This window comes from Protopterus annectens, chromosome 2.part1 (genome assembly GCF_019279795.1).
Source record: "Protopterus annectens isolate FY-2018-M chromosome 2.part1, PAN1.0, whole genome shotgun sequence".
NCBI lineage: Eukaryota > Metazoa > Chordata > Ceratodontiformes > Protopteridae > Protopterus > Protopterus annectens.
The window spans coordinates 1,085,948,258-1,085,969,163 of NC_056729.1; the positions used below are offsets into that span (position 1 = coordinate 1,085,948,258).

At 38.0% G+C, this 20,906-nt stretch overlaps 1 protein-coding gene across 1 annotated transcript in view; it reads right to left on the reverse strand.

The window, feature by feature from the left end:
• LOC122794941 (adhesion G-protein coupled receptor F1-like) overlaps positions 1–20,906 on the reverse strand; it is a 767,993-nt gene that overhangs the window by 605,592 nt on the left and 141,495 nt on the right. The window contains exon 6 of the mRNA XM_044063536.1: positions 10,657–10,827. Within this exon, the coding sequence (XP_043919471.1) occupies positions 10,657–10,827 (171 nt within the window). The remainder of the gene's footprint in view (positions 1–10,656; positions 10,828–20,906) is intronic.

Here is a 20,906-nt window from a genome sequence, read left to right on the forward strand (position 1 = left end):
AGAGAGAGAGAATAGTATACAAAGCCTGATCAATGCTTGTAATTTTGAAGCTAGAAGGAGATATCAGAATGATTTTGTATATTGCTTGTCCTGGTGTTGGGAAAGTGGTTGCATAGGTGGAGACTGGGGTGTTTAGAGAAATATGATAGGAAGCGCACATTGCAGTTATTGTAAGTTTGATGATAAGGGTAGAGTATAAGGCTAGCATGCTGGATTTGGTGTGGGTAATTGTTTTGTGATGTATTTATTTCTATAGCCTGATGTATTTGTTTCTATAGCCTGAATGTAATTGTGATGGCTTTAGAGGTCATGGAGAGTTGGTACCTGCTTTTTTAAGGATTGGTCTATTGTAGTATAAAATATACATAATGATATGTTGTTGAATCATGGGAATGATTTGTGTATGATTTAGTAGAGGAAATGTAAGTTGGTAATATAATAGTGTGCTGGTAGATTATTTATTAAGGGTAGTGGGCTTAGTTTTTGCAAACAGTAATTGTTGTGAGGCCCAGTTTGGATATTTGAATTAATTTTTAGTTAGAGGAAGGGAAATGTGATGTGATTGGTTAATGGAGATTGTGAGAGTGGCTAGTTAAAGGTACATGTAGGCATAGCGGGGGTATGTGGGAAATGGGAGTAGGGTAGGGGAGCAGACTGGGTTGAGCCAGCCCTCTGGATGTACTCAAAAGCTATGTCTTTGTGCCACAACGTTAGGTGGAGTTAGTCCCTTAATTTTATTTTTCTTAACAGATTGGTGCTGTTTTAAGTAGAAAAGAATAAGAAAAAATATAAAATGCAGTGGGTTATTTTCTACACTTGTATACTGCCTGAAAAACTTATTGTACACACTAATGGTGCTGTGCTTGCTTTTATTGCCTGAATAGTGTGGAAAGGGTCTACATTTAACTCAACTATGTGGGCATGGGTCCAGAGTAATTTTTAGGTAATTAAAGATTTTGTTAACTGAGTTCCCTGGAGGTGTGCTCCCAATATTGGTTAAAATAGTTATGTTTGACTTTAGACCACAGGACATATAACCTACATTAGTTTAATTATGAGGTGTACCTTTTTCCTGACTACGCCGTAAGATACCTAGTCACTTAAAAGTTCAGTTTTGGTGGACTCGGTAAGATTATTGCAGAGTTACATGGTTAAGGGAAAATTAGCATAACTATGACATGCCCTTTGTTCCTGACTACTACGTAGGACACTCGGTCATTTAAAAGTTCAATTTAAGTGGACTCTGTAAGATTGTTGCAGATTTACATGGTTAAGGGAAAATTAGTTTAATTATGAGGTGCACTTTCTTCCTGACTACAATGTAGGACATTCAGTCACTTAAAAGTTCAACTTAAGTGGAATTGGTAAGATTGGTAGAGAGTTATATGGTTAAGGGAAATTTAATTTAATTATGAGGTGTACCTTTTTCTTGACTACGGCGTAAGACACCTAGTCACTTAAAAGTTCAGTTTTGGTGGACTCGGTAAGATTATTGCAGAGTTACATGGTTAAGGGAAAATTAGTATAACTATGACGTGCACTTTCTTCCTGACTACTACGTAGGACACACGATCACTTAAAAGTCAAATTTAAGTGAACTCAGTAAGATTGTTGCAGCGGTACGTGGTTAAGGAAAAATTACAGTGATAGTTTAAATTACAAACTAATTCCTATAGGATCTGAAAGAGGACAGCGATAAAAATAAACTAATAAAAACAAATAGCTCAAACTGACAAAATAACTTAAAGTGATAACAAAAAATAGCTGAATCAGATACAAACTGCTAAAAATAATTTAAAACTGATGAAAAGCAAAGCAAATCACTAGAATCTCTCATCCAGTTTTTGCAAAGTCTGAACACTGGTAGCAAATAGACTGGAAGAGCTGAAATCCAGCTGCAGAAAAAATTAAAACAAGTAAAAATTGAAACAAAACTCTGACAGCTGAATAGTAAATAACAATTACAACTGCCTCCAAACAGTTAAAACTCTTGAAGTAGACTGCCTCTTATCTGATCAAAGGAAAAACAATATTTAATTCTAATTGGAAGACCAATTAAATAGCAAAATATAGTGCAGGTTTTAAGTAGAATTTGAAAAAAAATAAGAGCTTAAAAGGTGTTAAAGCAGCTAACTCAGTTATTACCTAGCCTGAATGAGAACACTAATAAACACATTTAATGTAGATGACAAACAATAACTTAAACTGACAAAAAGAACTTAAATCATATAAGAATATCTGCAATAGCTTCAAACTGATAAAAAACAAAGAAAATAACTACAAGCATTTGCTGTTAGGACTGGAAACCAGCAGCAAATGGTTTGGGAGGTCTGTAAACCAGCAGCATATGGATTTAAAATAAGTGCCAATGATTCAAAAAGAAAATAAACTCTTATAATTCAACAGCCAATGACAATTACACTTATAAACTGCCTCCAAACAATCAAAACATGTGAACTACCCTGTCTCACTTTTCTTTATCTAGAGAAAATCTAACATTTCCTTCTAACAGCAAGACAACCTAATCAGTAAACCAGAGTGTCACTATTAACTGAGACCTATCAAAATAAGATCTTACAAGACTTAATGTGAGTGTAATAAGGTCTGATTACGTCAATAATAAACAAAATAACTTACATAATAAAAACAAATAACATGCATCTTATTATCTATAAACAAGATACAACCTGGTTAACTACAAATCTCTGTCCATGATACCCACAAATCATGAAGAGTATCATAGTAAACTATTGTCCCTCTCCACTGACCCAAGCATCATCATTCAAGGGAACATTAACTACCCCATCTATATCTATATCTATACCTATATCTTAACATATAAATAGGCATGATGCTTCTTTGACATTATCAGTGCAAACATCCTTGATCAAATAGTATCCCCCTCTTACATACATGCATACATACAAATATTTCAAGGGGTCTATATTAGAACATTGAATGTTTTAAATATAGAATGCTCTAAAGAGTGAAAATGCAGAACCTCAAAATCATTATTGTCGCGCTAAATATATATTTCAACTCTGAGATCGCACTATAGTGAGGAAAGGGCAAATATTCTGATCTTCACTGTACTGCGGTCTCGAAAAAAACACTTTGAGGTCCTGCATTTTCGCTGTTTAGAGTGTTGGATATTTAGAACATTTGATGTTCTAATATAAACCCTATTTCAAGTATGGGCATTAATGCCCTTCTAGCATGCCGATACAGCAAAGCACTTGTTCCCGTAATAAGTGTCCAGGCTGTTCTTAAAAATATAAAACAGCATAAAGTTGCAGGCTTTCCAACAAAGCCGAGGTACCAGAAAAATATTAAACAATTTGAGAAATGTCCACTCTGGTGTTGTGTTTGTTGGAAAGCCTGCACGTTTATGCTGTTTTATTAGATGCTGTGAAGTTGTTGAGGGGATATGTTCATGTTTTTACTGTTCTTAAAAATATCTAAATTAGTACTTGCTTTAATGTAATTTGGTAGTCTGTTCCATATATCAGCTGCTGTCTCAGAGAACCACTTAGTACACTTCTCATTCCTATAGAATGTTATGCATACATTGCCTGATGATTCTCTACTACCACATTCCCAGAGGTAGTTTTCTCTAAATGCCCCATATACCTGAATAAGATCTCTTCTTAGATATCTGCAAGGGACACTGTACAAGTTCAGATATTTTAGCCTTTCATAATATCTTAAATTTTCACATCCATGGATGCCATTGATATATTTCTGCTGTACTCTTTAAAGTTTACTCAATGGAATGGGTAAGTGAGTTTTGATTAAGTGGAATTTTGATTGATCAAAGTAGATCCATCAAGTCACATCAGATATACCCAAATATTATAAGTTTTACATATTGTTATTCCATACTCAAGCTTTGGTTTAATCTAAGTAACAACCAATGACTTCATCATTTCTGATTTCCTACACTTTATACAGCCTTTTGTACAACCTATAGTTCTATAACTATCACTAACCAATTGGTTGATATGCTTAGAAAAGCTCAAAGCTGGATCTACCCATTTACCCAGGTGCTTAAATGAATCTACTGTTTCAATCACTGTGTGCTGTGTTACATATTCACCTTTCAGTTTATGACTCCCAATTCTCATATGCTTAATTTTTAATGTATTTATCAGTATATTATTCTCCTGTGCCCAAATGGTCAATTTAGTCAAGTTTTTTTGCAGACATGCCTTATCTGGTAGAAGCACCAGCATACTAGATTTTTTCCTCATCAACAAAGCCACTGTATACTCCTCACTCATCGTCAAACCCTCATTGTTAAATCAGAAGACTGCACTGCTTTATTCGCCATACTGCCCTACTACAGGTTACTGTCCAACCCAGTGATCTATAGAGACTTCTCTAAGCCCAAGTTCTTTGTGTTTGCTGCTGACTTGAGCTGGTTTGACAGCCTCATTCCCACATGATCCTATATAAAGTAGGATCTACTTTGATCCATTGACATTTCACTTAATCGAAACTCACTTACCCGTTCCCAGTTCTTCGAAACTTCACTTTAACAAAAGCATGAGCTGCCGACATCCTTTCCCTGACAAAGCAACCACTTGGCCACCATGACAAAAAAAAAAAAAAAAAAAAACACATGGACCAAAACTAAACCCTCCGAAGTGGGGAACATAGCCCCCCACATCCTCCTATGTGGGGGGGCTTAACCCCCCCCACTTAAATATTCCAACTTCGAGATCGCACTTTATTGCAGAAAGGACAAAGTTCACCATTGTGGCCAAGTGGTTCCTTTCTAAGGAAAAGATGTCGGCAGTCCCTGCTTTCATTAAAGTGAAGTTCCGAAGAACTAGGAATGGGTAAATGAGTTTTGATTATGTGGAATTTCAATGGATCAAAGTAGATCCATCAAGTAACTTCACATATACCCAAAGATTATTCTCCCATCTCGACTCACTCAGTGGACAGAATTTTACATTCTCATTTTCCACAAATGCAGTGCCAACTTTAGACGCATACTCCTGTGGTGCAACTCAAACATAAACACTCTTTACAACAAAAGGAAAAACTCTCATATCTACACAAAAGAAACACAATGGCACCCTGCTAAAACCTGTCTGATAAGAGATGGATAATAAAGAACTAAGAAGTAATGTGAAAGCCTAGAAAATTAATTATGTAAAGAACATCAAAAATCACACTCAGCATTGTATTGAGCTTATCTCTAATGGCATCTTCCTCACAAAGCCCAGAGAATATAGGTAATGACCTAGCAGACAAATTCTGCTCTGAATTCTCATCCTGGTGCCTCACAATTTTCCAGCATAAAGTATTCAGTCCATCCCCCCATCATCAAAATCACCTCTGAACAGATATTAAAAGTGCTCTAAAGGATCAAGCTGCATGAGTCCAGACAATATTTTGGGCAGCTCCCTGGTCAGTATGAAATTCCCCTTATTGGATGTTCTTCTTAAACTATTCAACAATAGCCCTTCTACTAGATCCATGCCAGAATAGTGATGAACAACTGATGTAGTGCCCCCTCCACATCAGATGCCCTATCATGAACCCTGGCAACAATAAATTCATTGGCCTCACCAGCATAATTTGCAGGATGGATTTATTTATTTATTTCGCTAGTCTTTTTTTGTTGTTATTGTTAATCAAGTAGGTGGGCTGATCCAGGGTCCTCTTATCCTCTCCATCTGAGCAACAAAAAAAAAAGTAATGTTGGATTAAGGGCTGTGGTCACTGCTGGGGTACATGTTGGGGGTAGAAGTGATAATGCTGTTTCTAATGGCTACTCTCAAGGGGCAACAGGGATAACATGCTGGTGGTGGTGGGCTGCTTTCTGTAATTCCATTGTAGAGTGGAGTTCATTACACTGTCCAGACTAGGTTTTTCAGAAAGTTGTGGTAGGCACTGCCACCATAGGTTGTAGAGTGAGCACACTCTTATACCATACTTCATTGCATGTAGTAGCCAATGTATCATAAAGGACAGGGCCATAACAAGTCAAGACAACATCTGCATGCAGAAGAGGCGGCTCTTAGGCTTACTCTGATCTTGTGGAAGGCCTGCCATTACCAGTATAAACAGGACTGGTGATATTGGCCTGAAGCGTTAATCATCACATATAGATGCATAGAGTACCTGCAGCTCTGAGGGGAACCGTGGCTCAAAGAAAGCCATGTTACCACAGGTGGATTCCAGTGCATCCCAAAAAAATAGTATCCAACAGCAAAATAAATCCATCTTTTAAACTAAAAATACAACAGATATGAAACCACATAAAATGTACAGCTACTGCTCATTATGATTTTATATTAATACCCCCAATATCTTTATGATCTCAAACATTAACACTTTTTATTTCTCCAATATGAGTAAAACTTCATGGACAAATTAACAGATTAATGTAAGGTTAAGTGCTGCAGATGTACTAATTATTCTCCTCAGAAGGTTTTCCATGACTTCATAAGGATTGGGAAAAGAGACAAAAATAGATGGCAGAATACTTACAAGGCTATGCAAGGAAAATCAGATATGAATCCTGAAAAAAAAACTACTAGCTTTTTTATAGTTTATAGCTGTCTACCCCCAACTTAAAACATGGCAATCTTGTGATATGTTATTATGAATCTGTTCAGAATCCAGGAAGGTTTCCATGAGTAGCAAGCCTATTTAACACCATGCAGTAACCTCTCCTGATTCAGAAACAGCCCTACCACAGTGCTGTACTACGTGGTGCAGCACCCTGAAGGATTGCTTCATCACCTTCCACAAATGCTAATGAGGCATTTTTTGGGAAAAGCCTATAATAATTAGACATGTTTACCCACCCCAGAAATATCTGCTGTAAAGAATTTACACAGCTGTGAGATACAGAGATTCACTCAGCTGTATAAATCACCTCAGTTGGCCATAGTAATGAGCACAGACAAAAGTTCAAGTTCCCCTGATTGTTTCAGTGAATGAAATTTTGATGTAGGTAAGTGCTGGAGAATTTAGCAGACAAGTAGTATTGGGGGGGTTGCCTACATACAGGTGTGAGTAGATTAAAATGGATGAGTGGCTTTGTGTGTGTGTGTGTGTGTGTGTGTGTGTGTGTGTGTGTGTGTGTGTGTGTGTGTGTGTGTGTGTGTTTGTCTGCCTGCCTGCCTGCCTGGATGGTCAAAGTAGTGAGATTAGTTTGGAGATAGCTATGGTAAGTATGCACGTGTGCACCCATATGTATGCATGTGTGTGTGTGTGTGTGTGTGTGTGTGTGTGTGTGTGTGTGTGTGTGTGTGTGTGTGTCTGTCTCTGTGTGTGTACGACTGATTGGGCAAGTGTGTCCATTAATGGGGGAGGCTGTGTGTGTGTCTGTGTGTGTGTGTGTGTGTGTGTGTGTGTGTGTGTGTGTGTGTGTGTGTGTGTGTGTGTGTGTGTGTGTGTGTGTGTGTGTGTGTGTGTGTGTGTGTGTTTTCTCCTAGACTAATAAGCAAATCTTACAATACTGGGGCAGGGGAACATTATAGACACCAGGAATAATACTTTATATCATGGGTTAAAGGCACTTAAAAAGGTACAAAACAAATTTTGCATCACAAAAGATGTGGAGCGGGGAAACTCTAAATACCATGGATAATGTTTATATTGAACCCGATGGTACTAAAAAAAGCTACCAGAAGAAGCCTTGCATCATGAAAGACATGAGGCAGTGGAAATACGTAACAAGCATTTTATTCATAACATGCCCTAAAGCCACCTAGAATGCTACCAGAACATGTTTTGCAACATGAAAGATATGTCATGATGGGAACACTAGATACAAGGGATACTCTTTATACTGTATCTTAAAGGCACTTAAAAATTTAACAGAATGTGTTTTGCATCATGAAAGACATGGGGAGGTGGAAACACTAGACCCCATGCAAACTCTTTATATTATGTCTTAAAGGCACTTAAAAAGAATCAAGCCATGTGTTGTTAGCACTCATAAACAAAAGTTAAAGTAAAACAAGAGGAGGAGATTTTGAACACTCAGATCTTCAGCAGAGTGTTAGCCCTCTGCATTACTATTACACAACAGGGATACTCTTACTATATTACCTTAACTATTTCCTACCTATAGCCTTGTTAGGATAACAACTACTTGTTATCCTAACAAGGATTTAGGGAATCTCCAAACTCTGGATCCCACACAATTTGGTTTTGTGAAAGGTAGTTCATGCCTGCTCAACCTGGTTGACTTCTTTGAGTCAGTCACCAGAGCTGTGGATGAGAGCAAGGCAATTCATACAGCCTACCTCAATCTGGCCAAGGCCTTTGATACCATTCCCCACTCAGGAATTATTGATAGACTCACCAAACTAGGCATCAACCCCTATATCACCATGTGGGTTGCAAATTGGCTCACAGATAGAATCCTCAGTGTGAAAGTAGCAGACTCTAAGTCAAACTGCCAACCAGTCATGAGTGGAGTCCAACAGGGATTGGTCCTGGGTCCTCTCCTGTATGGAATCTACTTCTCAGAAGTCCAGGCTAACACGGAGGGGACTCTGGATGACCAAGTTCACCGATAATTGCAAGCTGGGAGTCATCATTACCTCCCCAAGTAATGTAGATAGCCTACAGAAAGGCCGCACTGAGACCAGCTACTGCTGTCAAAACCATGGCCTTAAGCTTAATGCCAAAAAATGCGTCATCATTCCCTTTGGGAAAAACTCAGCTCCCACTAATTACCACATTGATGGTAGCCCATTGAACACTGAAGGTGTTATAAGAGATCTGGGGACACAGGTTGACAGCAAGCTCTCCTTCGACCACCACATTGCCACTGTGGTCAGAAAGTCCTTCTATGTGCCACATCTCATTACCAAAGGTTTTGCATCCCGGAAAAAAGAGGTCATCATCTCTTTCTACTCTTCCCTCATTAGACCAGTCATCAAGTATAATGCCCCATTTGGCATGAACTTCACTAAATACCTGCAACAGCTGGAAAGGCCACAAAAGTACCTCACGAAGAGGATCCTAGGCCTTAAACACATGCCCTACATGGACAGACTCAAAAAAACTCCAGCTTTTCTCTGTCTCATATTGTCTATTAATAAGCGATCGCTGCTTGACTTACAAAGCCATGTCTGACCCACCCCTGTTAGAAATGTTACACCTAAAGAAATCCCAATCCCTCCGCACCACACACTCCAGGGACCTCAACCTCATTACCACAATCAGCAGAACATGCTGGAGGGACAGGTTCATAACCCAGAGACTGCCCATGCTCTGGAATAGACTTTCAAGCAGAACACCTCACTGGCTCTTTTCAAGAGAAATCTTGATGAGTGGATGGGAAATAGTTCACCTGGGGGATCACTCCAGTGGCTCTACTTGATAGAGGCACCAGGAACTAATGGTGGCATGATGCCAGGGCACTTCTATGGGCTAGGCTTGTAAAGGCTCAAGGGTCGTTGACCTAGTACACACCTATGAACCTATGAACTATTAAACTACAGTTAAAGTAAAATGGGGAGGGGGTTTAAATGCTGCACCCTTTGAAGAGAAAGCAGCTTGAGAAGCCAGAGCATTCAGCATCTACTCTAACAGATGAGGACTTGTGTTGAGGTGTATGCTTTACATTATAAGAGATATAAGAGTCTTATACTCTTCACTAAATGCAATGGTCCATGACTTCCAAGGGACAGGACATGTGTAAGAGGTAACATGGGGAGTGTTCTGTAAAATCAAGGACAATTTTAAAATGTTACTTGGACTCACATAAAAAGTTAATGGAGCAACAGGTTTAACATGATGATGTACTTTATGAAGAGTAGGAAGACTGAAACACATGTCCAGCATTACTGTCTGTTAGTAAGGATACATGATTTCTAATAGCAGGCGCAACATCCGAAGATACATCTTGGAAGTTCTCCCCACTAATGATCAGGTAAGAGGTACATCTGTGTGCATTTTGAATGTGGGCATGTGTGTGGGAAAGTGAATGAGGAGTGTGCCTGTGCAAAAGTGATGAATGGGCCACCAGTGGTGACTACAGCAGGAAAGTGTTTATTTACACATACAGTACAGTAATTACCAGCAAATTAGCTGATAATGATGTTTTTCCTTATTTGGCTAATGTGTCTCTAAACTGCACTGAGCACAATGTTGGACACAGCCATTTTTAGCCTCAGTTTTTAATGCCAGTACTGGTATTCTTTGTGGATCCCCAGGATTACGTAACAAAGCAGAGTTGATTCTGTAACAAAGTAGAGTTTATCAGTATTATGATTTTTATTTGTGTCATTATATTTTCATTCCATTCACTGTTAATTTTTATTGCATCTAAGAATACATAATCTCTGTGAATGCAGCAGTCCCTCTAATATGCTTTCTCTGTGTCTCAGTATAATAAAAAAATTCATAATTATTCCACTGAAGCCTAGATAAAATACTACCTAAAGCAGCCAAAAATGTTCCAAATTACTACATCTTCGTAAACTTAAAGAATATTCTGTATGATACTAAGTTTAAAAAGCTGTAGCTTGGGGTGCAATTTAACCCATTCTGAAATCTGTAAACAGCAATGTTATATGAGCAGAAAACAACAAAAACAGTCTCAGATGTTAAGGCATTTAAAAATGTTTCATTTTTAGGTTGCGATTCTACAATATCACTAATACATCTGATTCTTACCTTCATTGTTGGTTCACTGACATTTTTCACAGAAGTTTTAGTAAGTAGATCAAATACTTTAACTATAGCACCAATATTTGCAGCTGTTGTTACATTGGTCTTGTCACTAAAAGTTACATTTACGAGCGTCTCCATCGCAGCAGTAACACTCAGATTGTTTGATTGAAGCATCTAAAACATAAAAAGAGTCACATTCAAATTTGCTATTTTAAATAAAATTTAAACTCTATGGTAACAATTTACATTTCTGTACAAGAAAGAGCAAATATTTATTAAACATGAAATAGTTATGTTTTTGCATTACTGTACATGAGTTTAATGAAACTGAGTGACATTCCTGAAACCTTGATATTGTGAAGTTTAATCAATGTTGATTTGCCTAATGCTTCCTATAACAAAACTAAGAGAGAATGGGCTTTTCTCAGGTACTTAAATATAATCTCAGGAATGGTTTTAATTAAGTAATGAAGTAGGACATACAAAGTACTCAGGCTTCACCTGAGGATAGAGGGTATCTTTAGGCAAACGTTTGGGAGAGTATGTATGTTTGTTCATCTGTGTGTGTTTCAGTAATTCTGTTTCTGTCTATACATTGCTCAGGAAACAAACTAAAGCTCAAGGACACAAAGTCTCCAAAGCGAAAAAAAGTAAAAACAGGTTTATCACTTTGCAACTAAACAGTATGATACAAAAATAAACGGTTAAGTGCTTTTTGTCTTAATTTAGAAGACTTCTTCAGACCTACAACAGCAGCACAAGTGCTCACTTTAATACAGACCACATGGTGGTTTCAAAAAACATTAACCAATGGTATTGCATAAGTAATTAAGTAATTAAGCTTGGACACATAACATCAGCAACAAGTCAAATACAAAAACAGCAACTGTGAAAACCTGTAAAGAACAAAAATGTATAGCTGCTTTTGTGCACAAATAAAGACAAATTAAATCACTGCATTTAGGTGGACATAGTGTAACTCTTAAAATATGTGATAACAAATGATGAAAAAACTATGGAAAATATAAATATAAATGTAAATGTTTATATACACATTATTATGAGTTACAAAGCACTCCAAGTGGACTAAAAGAACGCTGCACTCAAAATAAAATAAAATAAAATAAAATAGAATAAGAGACTGCAATTTCAACTTTAACCAGTGTTGATTGACTCCACTGTAATGCTTTCACAAATCACCAACAAGGGTGAAGCAAGCTTAGATGTAAGATGAGACATATTTTTAAAAGATTTAAAATCTTGAAGCGAAAAACCTGCATTCTTTTACTCAACTACAAATAGAGCTGTTTAAAAGACTTAGTTAGACAAAAGACTTGTCTAGCGCATTAGGCTCTTTAATTTCAGAATACAGGCAATGGAAGTGACTTCATTCAAACCCGGGGGGTTATAAGAGTTGAGACGCAGTTGCCAAATCAACTCCTGTCTTTTCAAAATTAGATGATAAGGACCCCTTTTTAGATTAACAGTAACCTGACAAATCACTCTAAAGTGAAAGTGGTGTGTTGGGTGTTCAGCACAATGCCTTGCCAATGCGTTAGAAGGTGACTTTTTCTAATATGGTATTTTTGCTCATAAATCCTCTCGCTTAGTTTTCTGTCCGTCTTACCAACATAATATGCTGGACAGGCCACACAACTAGCCAGGTAGACAACGGATTTAGAGTTACCGTTAAATCTACCCTTAGTTTTTACCCTAAAGGAACCTGCTATGAATTCTGTTCCTATTGCTATATAACTGCAATAGTTACAGTTTTCACATTTAAATGTACCACCAGATCTACTACAGGTCTGGGGTTCCATTTCTAAGATCTGTTTCAAGTTCCTGTTCTTCCTGTAAATAAAAGATGGTGAATTACACAACTTCTCCAACACGTCTGGTTCCATCATGAAGATGCTCCAGTTTCTTTTAAATATAACATCAATTGCTTTGACTTCCAAACAAAATGAGGTGACAAAACTACTTGAAATCTTTCTAGTGGCTACACCTACTGTTTGTGTACAATCATGATTTGTATTATTGGTTACTTCCAAATTCACATCCTCTTCTGAGGTGACTGACCTGATAGTAGGTCTAAGAAGTGGTTTATAAAACCCTTCTCTCCTTTTGTTTATGACTTCATTTACTAAATCAAGGACCACTTGGCTGGGTAACCTCTCTTTAGAAACATAACTTTAAGTGTCTCACATTCTTCAAGGAAAGTCACTTCATCAGTCACCATCTTTGCTGCACAGACAAGTTGTCCTTTAAGTACAGATCTGTTCTGATGTATAGGATGGCAACTTGTGTAGTGAAGCATGGTGTTAGAATATGTGGGTTTACGGTAGATCCTGGCAACATAGTGCTGTTCTATGTTCTTTTTTAACTCAATGTCTAAATATGTAATGGGATTCTCATAATATGTGTGGGTGAACTTGAAAAAACTGGTGCTGCTGTTAAGATGTTGCACAAAACTCTGGGCTTCAGATACAGTACCCTTAAACAGTATAAAAATGTCATCCAAAAATCTTGTGTACATCTTTATTCTGTCAGACCACTCATTATCCGAAAGAATGTTTTTATGTTTCCAGCTAGCCAGCACCAAGTTAGCATAGGTCCCCCCACATGGTGAACCTATAGCCACACCAATTTGTTGTTTGTAAATTGTGTTGTTGAACATTACAAAGTTGTTAGTCAGAATAACTTCCATGATTTCTTGAAATAACCTAATTTCTCTACTGTTGGCCCCATGCACTAATAGTCTCTCGACTACTCCCTCAATACCTTCCTCATGGGGAATAGAGAAATATAAGTCAACCACGTCTACTGTTAAGAACATTAAAGATTCATATTATACAATGCCTACTCTAAAACGTGCACGCTGATTGGCCAGCCCAACCAGCGTGCCCGTTGTAAATCCCTCAATATACTAACGGAAAAAGGTCCAGTCGCCCGGACTTTTCCGTTAGTATAAACATTGTCTCGCTATGTTAAAAGAGTTTAACATAGCGACACAGATTTAAAAAGCAACGGAGATCTCCGTATGCTTTTTAGCTGTCTCGCTATGTTAAACTCCTTTAACATAGCGACACAGTAAAGCAACGGAGATCTTGCGATCTCCGTTGCTTTTTAAACCTGTCTCGCTATGTTAAATGAGTTTAACATAGCGAGACAGCTTTAAAAAGCAACGGAGATCTCCGTTGCTTATTTTAAAGCTGTCTCGCTATGTTAAACCCATTTAACATAGTGAGATTAGTAAAAAGCAACGGAGATCTTGCATTCTCCGTTGCTTTTGCCCACAACTCTGATGTACTGCGTACGCGCAGTACATCAGAACTGTCATGAACACCAGACAGCTGCGGAAGGGCAGCAAAGAGATTATAATGCCATTATTTAAGAAAAGTAATTATTTCTTTTCTTAAATAATGTCATTAATATAATAACTCATTCTGGGTGTGGTAATGCTGGATTTACCCATGGTTGTCTTTGTTTGGTCTCGGCCACCGGGACCAAACCACGCCAACCGTGGGTAAATCCAGCATTACCCACACCCAGGCGTGGGTTATTGCTATAATATTCAATGTTGTTAATGGATGTCAGAAATGCCCATGAGTCTCTGCAAACTTGTTCTTCTTTTTCGACATACTTCTTCAAGATAGAATCAATGTACTTCGCACTTGCGTATGTGATAGACCCCCGGGAGTTGACCAAGGCCCTCATGGGTGGATTTTGTTGGTCTTTGTGCAATTTTGGCAACCCAAATAATGTTGGTATTTTAGGGCTAGGTGTAGACAAGTAATTGAATATGTCCATGTCTATCATACCTTCGATGAATAAATCATTTAAGAAACAATTAACCTTTTTATAGGCACCATTCATCTCATTGACCTGGATTCAGCATAAATACCACTTTCCAAGACCAGACGCATTCTTGAATTGTAGTCACTTAAATTCATAACTACTAGTCCACCTCCCTTGTCTGGTTTTAAAAAAGTGATAGGAAGACTTTTGGTTAAACTCAGGATATCCCTCTCTCCAGCATCCATGTTTAGTTTACCAACACTATTCTTGTTGTATCTTTGTAAGTGCCTAAGGTCAAACTCACATAAATGTTCAAAAACACCCAACAATGGGTGCATTGGTGGGTTGAAGGTACTGGACACTCTCAGGCTGTTGTTAACAGAACTGTTCTCAACAAACATCATCATCATCATCATCTTTTGGCTTTTCCCATTAGGGGTCGCCACAGCAGATCATCTCTTTCCATTTCTTCCTATCCTCTGCATCTTGCTCTGTCACACCAACCGCCTGCATGTCCTCTCTCACCACATCCATAAACCTTATCTTAGGCCTTCCTCTTTGCCTCTTACCTGGCAGCTCCATCCTTAGCATCTTTTTCCCAATATACCAATCATCCCTTCTCAGCACATGTCCAAACCAACGCAATCTCGCCTCTCTTGCTTTGTCTCCAAACTGTCCAACATGAGCTGACCCTCTAATATACTGATTCCTAATCCTATCCATCCTAGTCACACCAAGTACAAATCTTAACATCTTTAACTCTGCCACATCCAGCTCTGACTCCTGCCTTTTTGTCAATGCCACTGTCTCCAACCCATATAACATAGCTGGTCTCATTACCCTCTTGTAGACCTTCCCTTTCACTGTTACTGGTACCCGTCTGTCACAAATCACTCCTGACACTCTTCTCCACCGATTCCACCCTGCCTGTACTCTCTTCTTCACCTCTCTTCCACATTCACCATTACTCTGAACTGTTGATCCCAAGTACTTAAACTCGTCCACCTTTACCAACTCTACTCCCTGCATCCTCACCATTCCTCTACCCTCCCTCTCATTTACACAACATCAAGTTTAAATTGAGTTTACGGGTGAAAAGTTTTAGATCTATTAATGTATCAGGAAGTCTAAAGTGGTAATCTGGAACAAAAGTTAGACCCTTGCTAAAACTTCTCAAAGCCTAGGGTCAATGTCATAATCGGAGAAGTGGTAAATTTTAAAATCACTTTTTCTATTAAACAGAATGGTAGGTTTAATAGTTATTTATTCCACTTGGTTACCTACTTCTTGGCTCCTTTCGCCCTCGTGTTGTACTTGGGTCGATAGTTTGGGCCGTTGTGGGAAAAAGAAGGTTGGTCATATACGTTGTTTGAAACACCACTTTCAGCCCTATTACCTTGACTCTGGGAAGAGTTGTAGTTCACTTCCCTTACTTCATCAATAGGGACAGTGTTACTTTGTTGGTTAGAGAAATGTTCTGTTACACACTGATTAAAGTTTGTAACCTCAGCCCCTCTCTCCTGACTTCTTAAAGCCTCTCCTGATTGATCTGAAAAATTCCTAGACTGGGATGGGGGCGGTTTAGGGTAAGCAACACTGATCTTATAGTCATTAATATCTCTCTTTATTTTTTTAAGCTTGATTTCAGTGTTTTTCAATATCTGTTGTTCGATACAGCTGAACAACCTTTTGTATTCAAACTGATATCTCAGAAAATCTGGGTGTTCCTTGATTTCCTTATCTAAGCTTGAAATATCTGTTGCCAAACAATCAATAGTAGAGCTGTAATGTTTGGACATTAAACACATTAATTCTAGACCATACTTTTCAAATAAATTGGTAAGGTCGTTGAAAAAAGGTGTACCTGCTTCCAACCCCGACGAGTATTGCCACGAGCGAAGACCTTTTGGCACAACACTTTCCTTCCTACGTTCTTCAAAATAGCATATCTCCAGTTGAAGCTTTTTAGCCTTTAATGATTTTTTATCAAAGTCTCTTAAAAGAGACACCAGTGGTGTGTTATCTCCAGCCGGTCACTCCCCTATATTATTTTGCACTTCTATATTGAAAGATGGTCTCTCATTTAACCAGCTACTGACATCTGGGAGCCCAATAAGCCCCAAGGATAAATTGTTCGATCCACCACTGTAACCTGCACCAAGTTGTACTGAAGCCAAATGACTTCCCCTTACACCTCCTTCACTCCCTTTGCCAGTTCTGCTCAATCCACTTGTTTCACCGTTAAACGTTGACTGCTTGTCTCTGCAAGAATTGTCTCTGCAAGCATTAGGAGTTTCACGTAGTAAAGAAGAACCTCCTTCCTGTTCAGGTCTTAGATAGAGGTTGTTAGGAAGAGCATCAAAATGAGCTGACAGCTCATCGAGCCTTTTGTTCAAGGCAGCTAAAATAAGAGTCAAGTTGCTGACATCCGATGCGTTATCGAGTGTAACGGCGTTCTGCTCATCTGACTACTCAAGATAGTTGGAGACATTGCCAGTGGCCATAGACAAACAAACTGTGTAATCCAAACAAACAAATCCAAACTGCAACTCAGGAAACAAACGAAGGCTCAAGGACACAAAGTCTCCAAAGCGAAAAAAAGTAAAAACAGGTTTATTACTTTGCAACTAAACAGTATGATACAAAAATAAACGGTTAAGCGCTTTTCGTCTTAATTTAGAAGACTTCTTCAGACCTACAACAGTAGCACAAGTGCTCACTTTAATACAGACCACATGGTGGTTTCAAAAAACATTAACCAATGGTATTGCATAAGTAATTAAGTAATTAATCTTGGACGCATGACATCAGCAACAAGTCAAATACAAAAACAGCAACTGTGAAAACCTGTAAAGAACAAAAATATATAGCTGCTTTTGTGCACAAATAAAGACACATTAAATCACTGCATTTAGGTGTACAGAGTGGAAATCTTAAAATATGTGATAAAAATGATGAAAAAACTATGGAAAATATATATATAAATGTACATGTTTATATACACATTGTTATAAGTTACAAGAATGCTCCAAGTGAACTAAAAGAACGCTGCACTCAAAATAAAATAAAATAAAATAGAATAGAATAAGACACTGCAATTTCAACTTTAACCAGTGTTGACTGACTCAACTGTAATACTTTCACAAATCACCAACAAGGGTGAAGCAAGCTTAGATGTAAGATGAGACATATTTTTAAAAGATTTAAAACATGAAGCGAAAAACCTGCATTCTTTTACTCAACTACAAATAGAGCTGTTTAAAAGACTTAGTTAGACAAAACACTTGCCTAGCGCATTAGGCTCTTTAATTTCACAATACAGGCAATGGAAGTGACTTCATTCAAATCTGGGGGGTTATAAGAGTTGAGACGCAGTTGCCAAATCAACTCCTGTCTTTTCAAAATTAGATGATAAGGACCCCCTTTTAGATTAACAGTAACCTGACAAATCACTCTAAAGTGAAAGTGGTGTGTTGGGTGTTCAGCACAATGCCTTGCCAATGCATTAGAAGGTGACTTTTTTTCTAATATGGTATGTGTCCTTATAAATCCTCTCTTAGTTTTCTGTCCGTCTTACCAACATAATATGCTGGACAGGCTACACAACTAGCCAGGTAGACAACGGATTTAGAGTTACAATTAAATCCACCCTTAGTTTTTACCTTAAAGGAACCTGCTGTGAATTCTGTCCCTGTTGCTATATATCTGCAGTAGTTACAGTTTTCACATTTAAATGTACTACCAGATCTACTATAGGTCTGGGGTTCCATTTCTAAGATCTGTTTCAAGTTCTTGTTCTTCCTGTAAATAAAAGATGGTGAATTACCCAACTTCTCCAACACGTCTGGTTCCATCATGAAGATGCTCCAGTTTCTTTTAAATTAACCTCAATAGCTTTGACTTCCAAACAAAATGAGATGACAAAACTACTTGAAATCTTTCTAGTGGCTACACCTACTGTTTGTGTACAATCATTAACCATTTATTTTTGTATCATACTGTTTAGTTGCAAAGTAATAAACCTGTTTTTACTTTTTTTTGCTTTGGAGACTTTGTGTCCTTGAGCCTTCGTTTGTTTTCTGAGTTGCAGTTTGGATTTGTTTGTTTGAATTACACAGTTTGTTTGTCTATGGCCACTGGCACTGTCTCCAACTTTCCTGAGCAGTCAGATGAGCAGAACACCATTACACTCGATAACGCATCGGATGTCAGCAACTTGACTGTTATCTTAGCTGCCTTGAACAAAAGGCTCGATGAGCTGTCAGCTGATTTTGATGCTCTTCCTAACAACCTCTATCTAAGACCTGAACAAGAAGGAAGTTCTTCTTTACTACGTGAAACTCCTAATGCTTGCAGAGACAATTCTTGCAGAGACAAGTAGTCAACACTTAACGGTGAAACAAATGGATTGAGCTGAATTGGCAAAAGGAGTGAAGGAGGTGTAAGGGGAAGTCATTTGGCTTCAGTACAACTTGGTGCAGGTTACAGTGGTGGATCGAACAATTTATCCTCAAGGCTTATTGGGCTCCCAGATGTCAGTAGCTGGTTAAATGAGAGACCATCTTTCAATATAGAAGTGCAAAATAATATACGGGTGCGACCAGCTGGAGGTAACACACCACTGGTGTCTCTTTTAAGAGGCTTTGATAAAAAATCATTAAAGGCTACAAAGCTTCAACTGGAGAAACATTACTTTGAAGAATGTAGGAAGGAAAGTGTTGTGGCAAAAGGTCTTCGCTTGTGGCAATAGCCGTCGGGGTTGGAAGCAGTTACACCTTTTTTCAATGACCTTACTAATTTATTTGATAAGCATGGTCTAGAATTAATGGGTTTAATGTCCAAACATTACAGCTCTACTATTGATTGTTTGGCAACAAGCTTAGATATGGAAATCAAGGAACACCCAGATTTCCTGAGATATCAGTTTGAATACAAAAGGGTGTTCAGCTGTATCGAACAACAGATATTGAAAAACACGGAAATAAAGCTTAAAAAACTAAAGCAAGATATTAATGACTATAAGAACGGTGTTGCTTACCCTAAACCTCCAAAACTCAGTCTAGGAATTTTTCAGATCAATCAGGAGAGTCTTTAAGAAGTCAGGAGAGAGGGGCTCAAGTTACAAACTTTAATTAGTGTGTAACAGAACATTTCTCTAACCAACAAAGTAACACTGTCCCTACTGATGAAGTAAGTGAAGGGAACTACAACTCTGCTCAGAGTCAATGTAATAGGGCTCAAAGTGATGATTCAAACAACGTATATAACCATTCTTCTTTTTCCAACAATGGCCAAAACCATCGACCCCAGTACATCATGAGGGCGAAAGGAGCTAAGAAGTAGGTAACCAAGTGGAACAAATAACTATTAAACCTACTATTCTGTTTAATCGAAAAGTTGATTTTAAAATTTACAACTTCTCTGACTATGACATTGACCCTAGGTTTTGCGAAGTTTTTAACAGGGGTCTAACTTTTGTTCCAGATTACCACTTTAAACTTCCTGATACATTAATTGATCTAAAACTTTTCACCCGTAAACTCAATTTAAACTTCATGTTTGGTGAGAACAGTTCTGTTAACAACAGCCTGAGAGTGTCCAGTACCTTCAACCCACCAATGCACCCATTGTTGGGTGTTTTTGAACATTTATGTGAGTTTGACCTTAGGCACTTGCAAAGATACAACAAGAATAGTGTTGGTACACTAAACATGGATGCTGGAGAGAGGGATATCCTTTGTTTAACCAAAAGTCTTCCTATCTGTTTTTTTAAAACCAGACAAGGGAGGTGGACTAGTAGTTATGAATTTAAGTGATTACAATTCAACAATGCGTTTGGTCTTGGAAAGTGGTATTTATGCTGAATCCAGTGTCAATGAGATGAATGGGGCCTATAAAAATGTTCATTGTTTCTTAAATGATTTATTCATCGAAGGTATGATAGACATGGACATATTCAATTACTTGTCTACACCTAGCCCTAAAATACCAACATTATTTGGGTTGCTGAAATTGCACAAAGACCAACAAAATCCACCCATGACGGCCTTAGTCAACTCCCGGGGGTCTATCACATACACAAGTGCGAAGTACATTGATTCTATCTTGAAGAAGTATGTCGAAAAAGAAGAACAAGTTTGCAGAGACTCATGGGCATTTCTAACGTCCATTAACAACATTGAATATGATGAATCTTTAACGTTCTTAACAGTAGACGTGGTTGACTTATATTTCTCTAGTCCCCATGAGGAAGGTATTGAGGGGGTAGTCGAGAGACTATTAGTGCATGGGGCCAACAGTAGAGAAATTAGATTATTTCAAGAAATCATGGAAGTTATTCTGACTAACAACTTTGTAATGTTCAACAACACAATTTACAAACAACAAATTGGTGTGGCTATAGGTTCACCATGTGGGGGGAGCTATGCTAACTTGGTGCTGGCTAGCTGGAAACA